Source organism: Microtus pennsylvanicus, chromosome 2 (assembly GCF_037038515.1).
Source record: "Microtus pennsylvanicus isolate mMicPen1 chromosome 2, mMicPen1.hap1, whole genome shotgun sequence".
NCBI classification, from domain to species: Eukaryota; Metazoa; Chordata; class Mammalia; order Rodentia; family Cricetidae; genus Microtus; species Microtus pennsylvanicus.
In genome coordinates this window covers 47,558,313-47,576,232 of record NC_134580.1, presented here as the reverse complement: position 1 = coordinate 47,576,232, position 17,920 = coordinate 47,558,313, and the positions used below count along the sequence as shown (strand labels likewise).

General features: G+C 41.3%; 1 protein-coding gene across 4 annotated transcripts in view; it reads left to right on the top strand.

Moving 5' to 3' along the window:
• The window catches only part of Tbc1d31 (TBC1 domain family member 31), a 47,475-nt gene that overhangs the window by 5,338 nt on the left and 24,217 nt on the right, over nucleotides 1-17,920 (top strand). For all 4 annotated transcript variants that reach the window (XM_075960986.1, XM_075960987.1, XM_075960989.1 and 1 more), the window contains exons 3-8: nucleotides 1,880-1,995; nucleotides 5,661-5,839; nucleotides 11,112-11,263; nucleotides 11,848-12,007; nucleotides 13,498-13,698; nucleotides 15,907-16,083. In XM_075960986.1, the coding sequence (XP_075817101.1) occupies nucleotides 1,880-1,995; nucleotides 5,661-5,839; nucleotides 11,112-11,263; nucleotides 11,848-12,007; nucleotides 13,498-13,698; nucleotides 15,907-16,083 (985 nt within the window). The remainder of the gene's footprint in view (nucleotides 1-1,879; nucleotides 1,996-5,660; nucleotides 5,840-11,111; nucleotides 11,264-11,847; nucleotides 12,008-13,497; nucleotides 13,699-15,906; nucleotides 16,084-17,920) is intronic.

The window sequence follows — 17,920 nt, the reverse complement described above, 5'->3', positions numbered from 1 at the left end:
CTTGGGAAGCTACTGTCAGCCCTGATGAAGGATGGAGGAAAGGAGGAATAAAGATTTTACAAAGTCTCATCATGTCCCGGGTTAGTCTTGACTTTCTGTAGTCCTGCCTCACCTCCCCATTGCTGGCAGCCACCATCCCGACTGCTTGTTTTTTCCTTTCATTAAAAAGAAATTATATTGTATTTTATTTATTTTATGTGTGTCTGTATGTGTGTGCATGCACAGGTCAAAGGATAACTAGCACAAGTTAACTAGCACGCCTTCCACCGTGCGGGTCCCAGGGACTGAAATTGGCCCGTTAGTCATTATGGCAAGCACCTTTACCCACTGAGGAATCGTGCCAGCTCTGCTTGCTTTTTTCTTTTATTTAAATTTTTTATTGCTGCTAATTTATTGTTAAGTTCTGGTACTTTACTGGGCAATTTAGAAACTTGATTTCCCTTGAACGGTTTTGTTGTGGTGTATAGATCTAAGAACCACAAAGAATTAACACTGTCCTCCTTGCTCTTCCATTTAGTGCAGAAGCAACTAAGTAGGCTCGGTCTCTTAAGTATCCATGCCATGAGGCAGGTGGGAAGGAAATCACTGCAACAGTCTTCTTATTGTCCAACACAATGGTCTCTGCAGCTTCTTGTATATAAAGACTAAATACTTCCCTCCCCTCCTCTCCTAGGCCTCAAATTAGAGCTCTGCTGTTTTACCCACCTCCCTGATCCCTTTCTCCCTGTCTTCTGGCCTCAGCCAGTGCCTACCCTGTACTTTGTGTTGCTCAGGCTCCTGCCCTGGGATTGTCCTTCTGTGCTCTTTTAATAATCTCATCCCCAGCAGAGTCTTGAGTGTTTACATGACCAGATATCATGTACATGCTATAAACTCAGATTTTACTTCTAGAAATTACTCAGTGCTTCGCTTTCTGATAACCACTAGCTGCCTGCACCTCTTGAGCCTTCAGAAAGTGATTAGAAAGATTCTGAGTGTAATGCTGGCATACACATTGGAATTTGAAGGCTTAGTGTAAAAAAAGAAAATTTGATTATTCAGGTTTTGGATATTAAAATTAATTGTATTTTTTTCATTACTGTGACATAGCTCCTAGAAAATTTTGCTTACACATATGGCCCGTATAATGTATTATTTTTTTTGGGGGGGGGGAGGGACAGCATGGCTCTAAATGTTGTCCAGGGCCTTTGTATTCAACATCTTTAAGATAAGATTTAAGATTCCCTATTCTCTGGCTCATGCCCTTTTCCCTTTGCTCGGAAGCTTAATATTTTATAAATGAAATTCTAATTGTGTGCCAAGCTCTTGTAAGAACTACTGTGTATTATTTCATTTGATCACAACAAACTCTTAGGATTCCTATTCTTGTCTTTCTTTTACACTTGAGAAACTCTGATTCCTTCTCTTCCCCCGTGGTTAATGCATCCCAGGTCTCTTTTGGCTTGACGTCGCCTCCTCTGTGTCCCTTCCACTGTGTGATTGTCTCTCTGGCTGATGTCTTCTCTCATGGCGCTCACAGTGACCTTTCTTCTCAGTCCCTCTGTCTGTCGATTGCCATTGCTTCTGTAAACATCTTCCCAAAGACATGGCCGATTGTAATTCTGCTATGCTGAATTTACAGAGGCTTAACAATGGCTTCCCAAATATGGCAGTAGACTCCAGTCTCCTTAGCATGATTCCTGAGAATCCTAGCCCCGGCATTTTTCACACGATAGGAATGCCTTCATCGTTCACAGTGGGTCTCTCAGCCCTTCCTATCTGTTCTTTTTTTTTGGCCCACCATTTCCTAGGTCTCATTTTGTGCTCCAAGGACTCCACCATTGTAAAGTTTATGATCACTGGTGGAATTTCTGATTCTAATGCAGCTGTTTCTTAATAGGTTTGCTCTTGTTCAGCGAACAGCACAAGCTTGCACAGCTCTGGCCTTTGATCTTCGCAGGAAGTCTGAGTTCCTTGTGGCATTAGCTGACTATTCCATTAAATGTTTTGATACAGGTAAGAAGTTTGTCTTTTGAAGCAGAATAAAATGTAAGCTAACAGACTGTGAGGCCATTACCCGTCTGTGTAGTCTCAGGAACAGTCGGATCAAGAACATCTCACTTCAGATAGCCACAGTCTGGGGTCCAAGGGCCATTCCTGCTTCAGGTTAGCTGCTTCTAGAGTCAGGGTTTTCAATAACCTTCTAGAAAACTCAGGGGAACTTAGGAAAGTGTTGACTGACTGCAGTCTTATATAGCACGTTCATTAGAGCCAGCCAGTGGGAGAGATGCATAGGGTAGGATCTGGGAGGCTTCTAAAAGGATGTGTCTGTCGTCTTCAGTGATGAGTTCCCAGCATCAGCATCAGCATGCCTTGACTTTGCCAGTTCTCGCTGAGGCAGGCAGTTCACTCGAGCTTTGTTGTCAAGAAATTTCATTGAGGCTTCTTCACACAGACTTAACTGACTGAATTATTGCGCATGTGTGGAGGTGAGGGCAGTCTGACGGTGACATCTCTCACCCCATTACTGCCAGGGTGGAAGCATTGCCTGTGTGGATGAATTCCTTTTCCCGTTCTCCCGCCTTCCTGATGCTCAGTCTGCTAATGTTGCTGGTCTTTGTGGTGAGACCAGCCCCAACTCTGAAGCCTTAATAGAAGCCATTTATTTGTAACTGAAGGACGACTGAGTAATGAAAATATTCCTATCATGTGGGAAACCCAAAGAGTTCAAAGATTTCTTCCCATGAATATGGACAAAAATGAGACCTCTCTTTTGAGGCCAAATTTCTTACTATACAGTTATCTCCCAAAACCATGAGCAAACAAATAAACAAAAACAATCCCATGAATCTCATACCACATTACATATATTTTTAAGTTGACATTCTGGAGGACTGTAGACTAAACCCTTTATTCTTCAATCGTAAGTGAAAAGAAAACTATTTTAATTGTATTTTTTGTTACTAATAACTAAATAACATGGTATATAATATTTAGAAAGATATAAATATGACTGTTAATAATAGTGACAGTGAACATCTTATTGTATTTATTCTTTTCCAAGGACTATTTTCTGAATTTATATGTTCTACTTCATTTTCATTCTAATAACTCGCTGAGATGGATATCGTCATCACCATTTTGCAGATGAGGAAACTGAGGCAGCGAGCTAACTTGACCAGTGTTCCAGGATTATAAAGTAAAGCAGCCAGAATTGGAACTTGGAATGTCTGTACTGCACTCCACCTGCAAATAAGCAGAAATAATTACCTTTTTTAGTAGTGCCTAGAGAATCCAGCCAACACTGCTGGAACAAAAATTGTTTAAAAAATTATATGCTTACAGTTAGCTTCTTTGGATGCCACCATTTTCTTCTGTCTTAGCTCCATCTTTTTATAGCCTAGTCTCTCTCATTGAACCTGACACCCCATTTAAGTTCCTTACTTCCTAGTCACCTTTTCTTTGTTTGTGGCAAATCCTGCTTTCTCACAGAATCCATTAACAGATGAATGACTCTTGTGCCTCCTACCCCACGATAAGAAGACTCTGGTCTCCAAGGTCCTCAAGCCCCCACCTGCCTCCCACTTCTCAGTAGCATGTAGAACTTGGGGTTTAAGCTGGAGAGATGGCTCAGGTGGTGAAGTGCCTGTTTTGAGGCATGAGGACCTGAGTTCAGTTACCATAATCCTTATTTTAAAAATCCCAGCATTTGGGAGGCAGAGGGAGGCAGATCTATTCCAGGCCAGCCTGGTCTACAAAGTGAATTCCAGGACAGCCAGGGTACAGAGAACCCTGTCTCTAAAAACCAAACAAACAAACAAAAAAACCTTGGGATTGACCAGGAAGTCTGCTGTGAGAGCAAGTCTCCTAGAAATGACAGGGAAGCTACTACACCCACGATACCTCAGCAATATGGCTTCCTGAAGACGTGAGCAATGACAACACCAGACGGGCTGTCCTGAAAGGGATGTATCACGGGCTCCACCCTAGAGACAAAGAACTGAGCATAGTTGGCCATCTTCTAGTTTTCTACTCAACATCAGGAAAGAAGAATTGCACTTCATATATGAGGGGAAACTTCCCCACCATAGGCGGAGAGGGGCGATACTGAATCGGAAGCAGTGGTTTAAGTGGAGCTTATGGGAAGCTTCCAATGTGGTCGCCCCTTCTTCATTTCACTGCGGAGCCACAGGAAGGAGTGAGAACAACCGCAGTCGGCTGCTGTTTCCCTCAGGAGCTGTTGCTCTGTCTTCAGTTCTGACCTACTTTGTTTCCTAGATTTACATCTCGCTTTCTTTCTCTCCTCACTTCCATTTTTCTGGGAGGAAGAATTTGGGTCACAAAAGTAATATGATATTGATGATTTAGAAACATTCAAACAAGTGTGAGAATAAAATAAAACTCTCATTTAGTTACTCAGTGGTAATTAGCATGAGTAGTTTTGCTGTTTTCTCTACCAGACTGTATTCTCTGTACACACACACACACACACACGACTACCTCAAAGCCAAAACTCTTTTTTATTTATTTGTTTGTTTGTTTATTTGTTTGCTGTACAGCCCCCACTGACCTGGAAGTCACTGTGTAGCCCAGGCTTCAAGCTCAGAGCTCTTCTGCTTTAGCCTGCCATGTGCTGAGATTATGGCCACAACACGTGTGGCCCAAATTCATCTTAATTTTTATTTTCTGTGTGGCTTTTTTCACTTACTTCTTTTGAAATAGCATCTGTGTGGTCAGAACTGGCCTCATAGTCACCATGTTGTCCAAGCTGACGTCAGGCTTACAGCCATCCCCCGACTCACTCTTCCAGGTGCTCCCAGGTGACAGGTGTGTGTCACTGTGCCTGGCAAAATTAATTATTTAAATCAATTGTTTTAATCTAAGCGTGTTCTTTGTGCCTCAGACTATTTGTAAACTGCAACATAAAGCTGTTACCATGTCACAGTACCCAAGCTCTAGTGTCCCGCTGAGGCTGCTCTTAAGCCCTCAGTAGATATCATGAAATTTCCATGATTATATGTTGCTAACACTCCTGTGGTAAATATTAGCCGCCGGCTGCCAGCTTTGCCAATGTTAAAGGCGATGCCTTTATGTCCCTGTCCATTAGTTGAATCAGTCCTAGCATGGTGTTTATGTCTAGTGTTTTACTTTACGAGTAACAATTTCACTGTCCCGCAGTCGCCAGGGAGCTGGTTAGCTGGATGAGAGGGCATGAATCGTCGGTTAGTTCCATCTCTAGTGTTTTACTAATCCTTACAGTAACAATCTCACTGTCCCGCAGTCGCCGGGGAGCTGGTTAGCTGGATGAGAGGGCATGAATCGTCGGTTAGTTCCATCTCTAGTGTTTTACTTTACGAGTAACAATTTCACTGTCCCGCAGTCGCCAGGGAGCTGGTTAGCTGGATGAGAGGGCATGAATCGTCGGTTAGTTCCATCTCTAGTGTTTTACTAATCCTTACAGTAACAATCTCACTGTCCCGCAGTCGCCGGGGAGCTGGTTAGCTGGATGAGAGGGCATGAATCGTCGGTTAGTTCCATCTCTAGTGTTTTACTTTACGAGTAACAATTTCACTGTCCCGCAGTCGCCGGGGAGCTGGTTAGCTGGATGAGAGGGCATGGATCGTCGGTTAGTTCCATCTCTAGTGTTTTACTTTACGAGTAACAATTTCACTGTCCCGCAGTCGCCGGGGAGCTGGTTAGCTGGATGAGAGGGCATGAATCGTCGGTTACTTCCATCTCTGTGCACGCATCCGGGAGATACGCCATCACTACTTCCTCAGACACTGCTCAGCTCTGGGACCTGGACACTTTCCAGAGGAAACGAAAGCTGAACATCCGCCAGTCTGTGGGGATACAGAAGGTCAGCGATGGTGGCTTGTGCCCTCCCACCGGATGGTGGTCACAGGATTCAGAGGGGACGGAAAGTACTGATTCGTTGTATCTTCAGCCCAGGCAGAGGAGTCGGGTTTAACTGTTGCTTATGGTTATGATCAGAGCACTGAAATTTTTCTTTTAAATTATTATAGCCATGAAACTTCCACGTTTAAGTGGAAGATTTTAAGATGTTTTAGTTTAACCCTTTTCCAGTTTAGCTATGAACAGCTCTAAACATGCAGCAGATTTATAAAATTTCCTAGTGAACATGGGTACCTGTCATCTAGAGTCCTTTATTAACATGTGTTCTACTGTGCAGTTTGTTACACGTTAGTGTATGATTGATCATCTGGTCATTGATTGTTGTTTATGTGTTTTAAAGTAAATTTAAATTTAAATGTGAACATCATTGTACTTAAGTACTTAAGCCTACACATGTTTACATATGAAATGTTTATACACTTTTGGTGAGGGTGACAGATGCAAATGCGTGTGGCCTGTGGGGTGATCCCCACTGTTGCCTGGGGACTTTTCATCATACCCTCTTTTTTCTTTTTTTTTTCTCCCACAAAGAAGATGAAGTGTGCTTTTTATTGAGGATTCTGTTTTTGTTTTTCGAGACAGGATTTCCCAGTAGCTATGGAGCCAGTCCTGGAACTGTAGATCAGAGTGCTGGGATTAAAAGTGTGCGCCACCATCGCCCCTCTCTCTCTCTCTTTTTACATGTCCAACATATTAAATTGAGTTTATATCTAATTGAATCTTCCATGATGGAAGCCCATACAGTGGTAATGATCAAAGCTATCCATGCAACACTGTGTTCATTTAATTAATCTAGGTGATTTCCACTAATATTTGGGTTCGGACTAGCTAATCTTAACCAAACAGTAAGTCTTAGATAGTGGACCCAAATTTTTTAAGGAGTAAGCTGACCAAAAAATATAGCTAACATTCTATTAGGCATCCAGAGGGAAAACCAAAATAAAGCAGGGCAATCAGCCATCAAGGTCCATCAAGTCATTAGCATATTAATCCCCAGAGTGACTAGTAGCCCATGAACTGAGGGTTGGGTACAGGAGGATGGCATGCTCAGAACAAGCCAGTGTTAAGTACTACATACACAGACACTAACTTGAAAGTCCATTTGGATATAGCCAACGATCACATGTATTGAATTCTTTTTATTTTATTACACTTCTTATGTTCTTTTCTCAGTTCATAATTATATAGACATGTAGTAGGCTACTTTGCAGGGTGCATTATCTCCTGCCCTCACTACTCAGTCGTCATGTCCGTCCATGGATAGTTCCGATATATTTTTACTGTGGTTTGGTTTGTCTATTATAAAACTCATATAAACTGAACTATTTGGTATTGACTTATATAAGGCCTGTTTTATGTATTTTATTCCTTTTATTCACTAACTAGCGTCCCATGTATAAATATACCACCTTTAAAAAAAAATTCATTTATTTTGCTTTCCATGTTTAATATTTTTTCTCTGATTAGCTCAGTATTGTTTTTGTAGTATCTGTGTCTCCTGTGAGATTAATTGCTTTATTTAGGCTATGTTGTAATGTGATGCTGCTTTTATTCTCTTCATTATTAACATGAGCAGCTAATAGTGCACGTCAACCAAAAATTTGTCATGCGGTCTCCATGGAAATCCCAGAGTTCTTTAGTGTGCTTTTGATAATTAAAAAGAAGATAGAAGTTGCAGGCAGCGTGTTCATTAGGGACGGGAGCCAAATGTATTAGTAGGTCTTTCCCTCTTTAACTACTTTAGCACTTAAATTGAATTTTAAATCCCAAAGCATAAAGAGGAGTGGGAGTTGAACCCTCAGTGGAAATGGCTGTGGAACATGACAGTAGCCTCCTGCTCTTAGCATGGATGCCGACATGAACAGTGCTGGTCATCTAGGCATTTAGTTAAAATGTCTCCAGATTTTAGTAAGTATGAGAATTCAGTTAGAGAGGGAGAAAGAGAGAGACAGTGTGTGTTAGTGTGTGCTGTGATGCATGCATGTAAGTATATAGTAAAATAATAGAGCACCGTGGTCTGTAAGTTACCAGCAAACTCTTTCCAAGAGAGATAGTTGGGCAAACAAGATGGCTCTGCAAGAAAGTCCCTTATCACCAAGCTTGATGACCTGAGTTTGATCCCTGGGATCCACAGGATGGAAAAAGAGAACTGATTTCCGCAAAATGTCCTCTCACCACCAAGTGTGTTCTATCACATATATGCACACACAAACACATGTGCATGAAAATAAATATAATACAAAAGCGAAGTTATATAGCCCTTTAAAATGGAACATTCAAAAATATAAAATAACCAGATATGCAGTCTATGCCTGTAATCTCAGCCTCCAGGAGTCCACAGGATTGCCGCAAGTTCAAGACCTTAGAGTGGTGGATCTCAACCTGTGGGTTGCAGCCCCTTTGGGAGTTGAATGACACTTTCATAGGGTTTGCATATTAGATATCCTGCCTGCAAGGTATTTACATTATAGTTCATAACTGTAGGAAAGTTACAGCTATGAAATAGCAGTGAAAATAATGGTCAGGGGTCACCACAACACAAGGAACTGTATTAGAGGGCCGCAGCGTTAGGAAGGTGAAATGGATTCAATATTCTTGAGAACTCTGAGAGAAAGAGGGAAGGCAGAAAGGAAAGGTGATGGAGTTAGAGAGAAAGCCAGGAAGCCGTGCTGCCGAGCCCTCTGGCTTCCTGCATATCTGCATCGCTCCCTCTGCAGACCTGCCGCCGGCATGCTGCGCGATGACGTAGCCAGACACCCACCAGACGCCAACAGGAGCAGGGCTGCTCTCCAGAACTGTGAGCTAAATACCTAGCCAACAGTATCTTTTCATGGCAATAGAAAATGACAAATACAGAAAGCTTAGAGTTTTCATACGCCACAAGGAAGCAAGTCTCACCCCCCCCCCCGCCCTGAGCTCAATTGTCCCCCTCCCGTGCATCTTGTTAATTTTTTTGAAGTTTTTTTTTAAGTACTTAATGTTGTCAGGAGATGACATTATCTAAATAATAATGACATGTTTCATTAGGAACAATTTTATAATCATTAAAATCTAGCAATTAAAATCACAAATCTGGTAATGAATAATCATGCAGGCAATAATCTTATCACAGCTATTCACCTAAAATAGAAGTTGATGCTCATTAACTTTTAAGCCTTTGCTTCTCCCAGTAGGAATAAACTTTATTACTTTTCTACAAAAAAAATGACTGCTAATTAAAATAAGAATTTTCTGAAGTCATTTTTTGACACCAGTTTTGAAAGTGTCTTAATGTGTTCATTATGGATTATAATATATTCATTGCCAATTCTTGCTCTAAGATCATGTTATAAATCTTCTCACATAGTAAGTCTGTATCAGAAGGTCCAGGGATGGCCTGTGGCAGTGTGCGCCCAGCACAAGTCAGGAGCAGGGGCCCTTCCGATTGGGCTCTGTTGGCATCTTAGGTACTTTGGTTAGGCTTTTACGTGTCTTATCAACAATTACCTTGACTTTTATGCTTCATAGTACTTTATATACATGTTTATGTGTGGCATATATATATATATATATTGTATGTGTGTGTGTTTGTGAGTTTTATGCAGATGAGTCCAGAGGGTTATATTGAGGCTGTCAGTGATCAATTTCAGTATTTTGGGTTTTGTTTTGGGGTGCCAGGGATGGAATTCAGGTGCCTCTGGCATGCTAGACAATCACTCTATTGTTGAGCCACAACCACACCCCTAGCCCTAGCAAAACCTTTATATTCAAAAAGAGACATTGGTTAAAGCTTATGTAACAGACAAGTGAGAATTAGAATAAAAGATGCCATTTCCATCGTGTGGTGCACGCCTTTAATCCCAGCAGAGGCAGGTGGTTATATAAATTCAAGGCCAGCCTGGACTGTTACATAGAGAAACCCTGTCTTGAAAAAACAAACAAATAATAAACATTTTCAGCTCTGCTTCCACCTTCAGTTCTCCATCAAATAAGTAACGTGTCTAATAAAATGTGATTGTGTATACACTTTCATTTCACGGAACACGTAGTATTTACATTTATCGTCACTTTTCCAGTGTTTCCCAGAGGACTTACTCTTATAGAGTAGTTGATTGGTTTGGGAGGGATGCTATTAAGGCCTTTGAGGCATGTGGGACTCTCTTGTCTAGAGAGACCGTGACAGAGCCTTTCTAGGCTTCCACTAACATGCAATATTCTTTAGCGTGGTTAATGTTTTTAATAGTGTTCGTATGAATACAGAGTCGGAATCCCTGAACCATGTGGGTGTTCTGAGAGAGGCATTGTTGAGCAGTTTTGTTGTATGAACATGGCAACATGCTCACACAATCCAGATGGTACAGGTCAATGGCTCTGGATGTAGCCATAGAGCATGTGAGCAGGAGGTGTCTGAGGTTGCTGCCAGTATGAAGCTGCTTGCTCAGAAAAAGTGGGAGGATTATCCGAAGTGGTGATTAAAAGTGGAGTAGATGTGTGAACTGGAAACAGTCATGCTTATTATTACCGTGTTAGGCCCTGTACACTATTGCGTATTTACACTGAATGCAACTGGCATTGCAGGTTTGTTTACACCAACATCATCATAGACGGTGTTTGTTTGTTTGTTTGTTTTTGAGACAGGGTTTCTGTAGCTTTGGAGCCTGCCCTGAAACTAGCTCTTGTAGACCAGGCTGGCCTCGAACTCACAGAGGTCTGCCTGCTTCTGCCTCCCGAGTGCTGGGATTAAAGGTGTGCGCTACCACCACCTGGCATCATAGGCATTTGAATAGTGAGCTGTGCTACAGCTTTACAACATGCTGCTAGATTCTGTAGATTTTCATCTTCATTGCACGTATGGGACAATAGGCAGGTGACTATAGTTCGTAAATACATGTGTAATTATATATGTATATAAGTATGTTCATTAGTGTAAAACATTTGATTCAGCGGTATCTAATTTTCATCAGATATCTAATTATTAAATATAAGCTGACAAATTTTAAATTGTTATTTAGAATTTTATGTATTTCATCATTTTAGTCAACTTTTTAGTTGAAAGGGTTTGGCATTTATTTTTATTTATTATAGCTTATGAAATACTGGTATTATGCTATCTTATATTAAGATGTATTTTCTCAGTGTTAGAAGAGATCAACTTAAAAGAAGAAAATAACTGTGTAGTTTTAAATTTAAGAGGACTGTGTGAACCCAGGGTGAAAGGTGACCTTCTCTGTCTCTAGGTTTTCTTTCTCCCGTTCAGTAACACAATCCTCAGCTGCTTCAAAGACAACTCCATCTTCGCCTGGGAATGTGATACTCTGTTTTGCAAGTACCAATTACCAGCTCCACCTGAAGGCTCTAGCATCGTATACAAAGTGTTTGCCGTGACTAGGTAATGAGCATTTTTAAGAAATTTAGTTTCTATTTAAAAATTCTAAATTTCCATTCAGGATCTGGGGAAAAATCCTTCAGCTTTAGATGTGATCTATAGACCTTTGACTTGACTTTATCATGCAGACTTTGGTTTTTCAAGACAGGGTCTCTCTGTGTAGCCCTGGTTTTCCTAGAATTAGCTTTATAGACCACACTGCCTTGCCTCTGCTTCCCAAGTGCTAGGATTAAAGGTTTGCATCACTACTTACTAGCTATTGTGCAAACTTTTGATTATATATAAAAATGGAGAAACTTGTGGACTCATCCGATTGACAGTTGTCAGTCAGTTCTGGTCCTGTAGAATTCTGTCTCTGACCATTTCTCTGTTGTCTTGTTTAGCAACAAAGCTTACATAAATCATTTTGATGGTAAACATTTCAGTGTGTATTTCTACTTTTGGGGAATATAACCATACTGTTGACTGAGGTTTCTGTCCTGCCCGGTGTGACTAGTAGACCTCACAGCAGACTGCAGGCGAGCACTGATGCACACGCCCGCTCAGTTGCTCTTGGTCCCTCACCGGGTTTGTATTTTTAAATGTAGAGATGGCCGAATCTTGGCTGCTGGAGGCAAATCCAACCACCTGCACTTGTGGTGTTTGGAGACCACACAGCTCTTCAGAATCATCCAGATGCCTACTAAGGTCCGAGCTGTTCGCCACCTTGAATTCCTTCCTGACAGCTTTGATGCTGGTTCCAATCAGGTTAGTAACAGAAAGAGCCAGCTCCGCTTCCAGACCCATGCTGGCTCTGTTGTTCAGGTATTTCTCTTTTTTAATCATCCCTATTCTTTGAAAGTTTGAAAGTTATACAAAGTATGCTAGCCGTGTCCACCCACACTACCTCCCTCCAGCTCCCCATAATGCCCCCACCCCACCTGCATCCCAGCTTCATCTTCATCAGCTCCTATACCACCTATAGCATGATTGACACAATTCCAAAATTTTATGTATTTTTGTGTGTGTGTGAGGAATCTAGAGTTGAAGGAAGAATTCAAAAACTTGTGTTCTTTAGTACTACTGATAAATAATTGCTTTAACTTTAAACTGACAGTCACAGTCATGAATTTTAAAGTTAAATTCATATGTGTTTCATGTAGTTTTACACACACATGTAATATGTAAGCACATGGGTATCTTACAAGTAGGTATTGGAGGTAAGCCCCATCCTGTCTCCTGTTGTGTGGTCATTCACTCCTCCCCTGCAACTGCTGTTATATATAACATGTTTTCTCTCTACACAGCCTTATACCTTTTTTCTTCATTTGGGAATTATTCTATATTAGTACAAAATGTCTTTCATGGATTCGTAATATTTCATATTTTTCTTTATATGTGTTTAAATCAGATGTGTTTAAATAATTTCTCTATTATTGGGCACCTAATATATTCTTAGGTCTTTTTGTTATAAATGTTGCCTCACCAGATAAATTTTCACGAGTCATTTTTCATATCCTATTTGTAGGATAAAAATCCAAGAATTGAAGTCATTTCACAGAGTTATCGTAACTAGGACAGGGTCTTTCCAAATTGTTCTCAAGAGCAGCCTGCGTCTCTGCACACATGGAGCTCTGTGCCCTGCCAGCGAGCCAGTGGAAGAGCTTTTCCTGTTACCACCATGCAGCGACACGACAGTGGAAGTCGTGTGGTTATGGGTTGTAGCCATGGCCCCCAGGCCACAGGTGCAAGAGGCTTACCCAGATAATGCTTTCAAGTCATATGACTTAAATTTACATTATTTTCCCATTGAAGACCAGCTTCCTACTACAAAAACCCATAATCTCAGTCTGTTCTCCAAATATCAATTAGAGCGGCTGGAGATTGGCAGGGAGTGGGGAACCTTCACCAAGAGCATGTGTGCTTCGTTCCTGCCGCTGACAGCCAGTGTGGAGGTGAGGGTCAGTGTCTGATCCTGTGTCTCAGTGGAGGTGGCCTGCCTGGGGGAGCCAAAGCCTTCCATGGTTTCCAGGAGTGTACTCCATACCATGTCAGTCAGACACATCCACACGAGCCCTCATTGGTGGTTTCAGAATGCATAATGGGTCACTGAAGGTTGAACTGCCCTCTTAGAAATTATATAAAATGAATACATTACTTTTAAAATATGTTTGCATGACACACATATAAATGTACACACATATAGCTAGTCTCTTGGGCTCTCAAATGTTACAGTTCCGTCATTTCTGTCTACTCAGGTTCTTGGTGTGCTGAGTCAAGATGGGATTATGAGATTTGTCAACATACAGACTTGTAAACTTCTCTTTGAAATTGGGAGCGTCGAAGAAGGAATTAGCTCATCAGTAATTAGCCCACATGGTCGGTACATAGCATCTATTATGGAAAATGGAAGTCTGAACATATATTCTGTTCAGGCTTTAACACAAGAAATAAATAAGGTATGTCCTCCAGTGACTGACCCTGCTCTCTGCACGTCAATATTGTATCACCAAGGAGGAAATATTTCCTCTGCTGTTTTCTGACTTCTTTAAGATACATTCCCTGGCTCTGAAGAGCTACATCTCCAGCTCTGATTCCTCACCAGGCTCCTTCTCAGCTTGTGCTCCCCTCTTCAGTGTCACCCGTGATCTCTTTTCCAAAGGAGGCCTTTAATCCCGGCGTAGGTTACAACCCTTGGAGCGCTGTGGCCATTTCTGTTTCTTTCCTAATCCAGTCTCTGCTAAGTCGTAAGATTTCTTAAGTTTGAGATATGTCTCTAGCTACCATCTGTCATCTAATCTATCACCTAGCTATCAATTACCTATCATGCATCTATCCATCATCTCTGTTATGCTCTATCATCTTATCTGTTGAGCATCTTATTATCTGTCTGTCATCTATTTGTTAATCTGTCGATCGTCTGTCTTTGCTACCTGCAATCTATCTTGGTCTTTATTAACTAATTCTGAGTTACAGTAATTTAAACACATTTCCTAAAGTCAGTCTTCAGTGGCTATTCCTTCTATCAATCCATCTTCTACATGACATTTTTATAAAATAATGTTCTCTTCATCATTTTTTATAATAAATGTAAATTTTTTTATTTTGTGCACATTGGTGTTTTGCCTGTGCTTATATGTCTGTGTCATGGTGTCCAATCCCTTGCAACTGGAGTTACAGGCTGTTATGAGCTGCCATAAATGCTGGAAATTGAACCCGGGTCCTCTGGAAGAACACCCAGTGTTCTCAACTGCTGAGCTATCTCTCCAGTCCCTCGTCATTTCGTGATTTAAAATGTTTAGTGTGTGTGTAGGCACATGTGTGCCATGGCATGTGTATGACGGTCAGAGGACAGCTCTCAGGCGGGGTTCTCTAGCCGCTACATGGTGGGATCCAGGGCTAGAACTCAGGCCATCAGACCTGTGGAGAGTTGTCTCTCTCCTCTGAGCCACTCTTCTGTCTTATGATTTCTTAATATTGTTGTTCTTTTGCCGAACTACAGTTCCCAGCGTTCTCCTGGATACAGACATTTCCCAAAAGCCTTTGCATTCCCCGTTAAAAGCGAAGGTCTTCCAAAGTGGAATCGTGTTTTACTTTTTGGGCACATTGCCTAGAGTCTCGTGGCTGTTGCAGCTGCATGAATGTCTAGCCACTTTTCCTGTTCAAACCTTGACTTACCTGTGCCCCGTTCTCCCGAGTTTTGCTTCATTTTCCCGTCATTAGAGAATTTCTGATGTGATTCTAATGAAGTCAGTGAATTCTTACGTATTCATTACAGAGAGGAGTCGAATTCAGTCCCATGTCCAGCTCTAGCCTTGGGGAGATTGTGCTTAGAGCCAAGGAGGAGGCCCCAGCAGAGGAAATAATTTCAGAATAGAGGCTTAATAAAAACTTAGAATGAACTGAAACTAAAGAAAGAACAGTTCAGCAATATTAAAGATGACCATAATTTGGTCAATCATTTTGATGCTACCCCAAGATGAAGAATTACATCATGGAAGGGGGCACTTTAGAACTTGGCCTGTGTGACCTTTTTGCTCATTTCCTTTGAATAAGGAAGATCATCTGATTTCAAAAGGAGTGCCATTTATGAAGAAAATGTTCTAGTGAGTCATTTCAGTTTGAGTAAGTTGATTGTAAGATTTTCCCACTCGAGAGCCCCCAAAAAATGAGCCGTTGGGTTCTGAGTGGTCTTGCCTAGCTGCCCTCTTAAGCAGTTGATGCATTAAGGGACCAACAGCCGTCGCTGTGCAGACCACAGTTTTTGACCTCACGCAGTGCAGGGGACCCAGTGCTCCCTCAGGATTTGCACCTGAGCCCTGAGCCTGTTAGGATGCTGTCCTCTGCATCCTCCCAGGACATGTGTCTAACCCTGCCTTCTCTGTGTCATCGTCATGTGCCGGTTCTATCGTGCAAGTAGAAAGTGGTTTGGCATCATGCTCTTTCAAGACACCTTTTTAAAATAAATTCTACTTACTGGTGTTAATCATGTATATTTATTTATTCTTAAAGGAATTTGGCAGACATATGCTGTATACAAATTAAAGCGTGCTATTCAAGTAAAGTTGATGAACTATATATTAATAGGCCTACTTTCCAAGGATACCCCCTGTGGCAGATACGTATAGGTACATAAATACATGAGCCTTTTTTTTCCTCCTCTTCAGCCACCTCCTCCCTTAGTCAAAGTGATTGAGGATTTGCCTAATAATACACTGAGTTCCAGTAATCTTAAGATGAAAATGGTGTCAGGAAGAGTACAGCGGCCAGCAAGATCTAAAGAGAGCAGAATTCAAACGAGAATACTCAAGCAAGACCTGGAGGGTAACGTAGAAAACAAAGAGGTAAGAATTCATTATAATTCGACTCCAGCCTACTGTGACCCTGCTGTGGGCTCAGCTCGTGATTTCAGGGCTGGTGTGTGGCTGGTGATAATGGAGCTGTGGTAATCTGAGTGGAGATGTGCTATAGCAGCCTACCACGGTGGCACACACCTGCAATTCCAGCACTTACAAGGTAGACGCAGGATCCTGAGTTACATAGTGAGATGTTATCTAAAAACAAAACACAACAAACCCTAACTAACAACTGGGTTCCATCTTTGGAACCCACACAATAGAAAGAGAAAACCACCTCTGGCAATCGTCCTTTGATCTTCACCTATGTTGTGGAATGCACTCGCATCTTCACATATGCGCGTGCTAAGTAAATAAATGTTTCTAAAAGATGCTTTAGGTGTAAAACACATGCAGTAAGAAAGTAGGAAAGCCTGGAATGTAAAATATCTTGTGAATTGACTTTATATTGATTATGTGTTAAAGTGGGTTATGTTGGGTTAAATAAGTTATATTATGAAATTGATTTTTGTCCTGTTTCTCTCTACTTTTATTAATGCTCTTGTTAGAAAATTTTAGATGCTATTTGTGACTCGTGTTGTATTTTTATTAGTGCTGCTGTAAAGGTTATAACGGGAAAAACAGGAAGTATGCTTTTTACACGGCCCCTCTAGAGTCTGTCACTGCACAGCCAATAGTAGGATCACTCTGGGAGAAAGTTCAAAACGTTTTGTTTTTTAAAATTAAGTGTATGTATGTGCACACGAATGTGAACTCGTTGAGATCAGGACAACTTTCAAGTGTGTTCTTCCCTTCCACTGTGAGTTCCAAGGGTCAGACTCAGGTCACCAAGCTCATGTAGCAAGCACTTTTGCCAAAACACTGAGCATCTTATTGCCCCATGTTCTTTTCTCAAATGGTTTTCCTGTTCTTTTTTAACTGTTTTATCTACAAAGCATATATATTATTTTGAAATAGAAAGAAAATATAAATCTTCATAGAAATGTTTAACATTATCTTCAAGGAACTTTTTTATTGACAGTAAAATGCACATGCAAAGTACATAGTAAATTTTCAGCAACTGAATACACCCAGGCTACCAGTACCCACATTAAAGAATGGACGTTACCACTCCCTTCTAGACTTTGTCCTTTGCCTCAGTGATAATACTCTCCTTGCTGGGGAGGGTGGAGAGACCTTTGCATTAGACATATGTACTAAGTATGTGTTCTGCCTCATACCTTAGTTTCTTGATGTACCATAGGTTTGTTTAGTAAATACTGCCAGTTTTCCTAAGCCGTTGAAGTAATTCATATTCCTAACACAGTAGAGAGAGAGTTCTAGTTATCCCATCTCTTCAGCAACACTTGGTATTTTTCACATTAATTTAAATAATTTTTATAAGCATTTCAATTATAAAACTTACATGTATGAAAGAATGTATAAAGCAGATTCCAGGTGTGTTGGTTGGTGTCTTCCTTTTTGGTGCTTTGTTAGAGGGGCAATATGAGTAACTGTCATATGCTTTGTATGGCTACACTGGGGAGGTGGGAGAGAGGAAGCATGGATGGAAGGTCTAGGGACATGAATATTTCTGTATATTTCATAATACTGTATATTATGTTTAGTTCTGTTGGGTTGTTTGAAAGAGGAGCTTCCCTGTAGCTCAGGCTGGCTTCAAACTCGTGACCCTGCGCCCACTCTCTGAGTGCTAAGTTGCCAGCATGTGCCCCCTGCCTGTCCTGTGCCTGTGTTCTGAAGTCTGGCGGTCACTGTGGACCAGACTGCCATGTTGTGTTCTGAAGTCTGGCGGTCACTGTGGACCAGACTGCCATGTTGTGTTCTG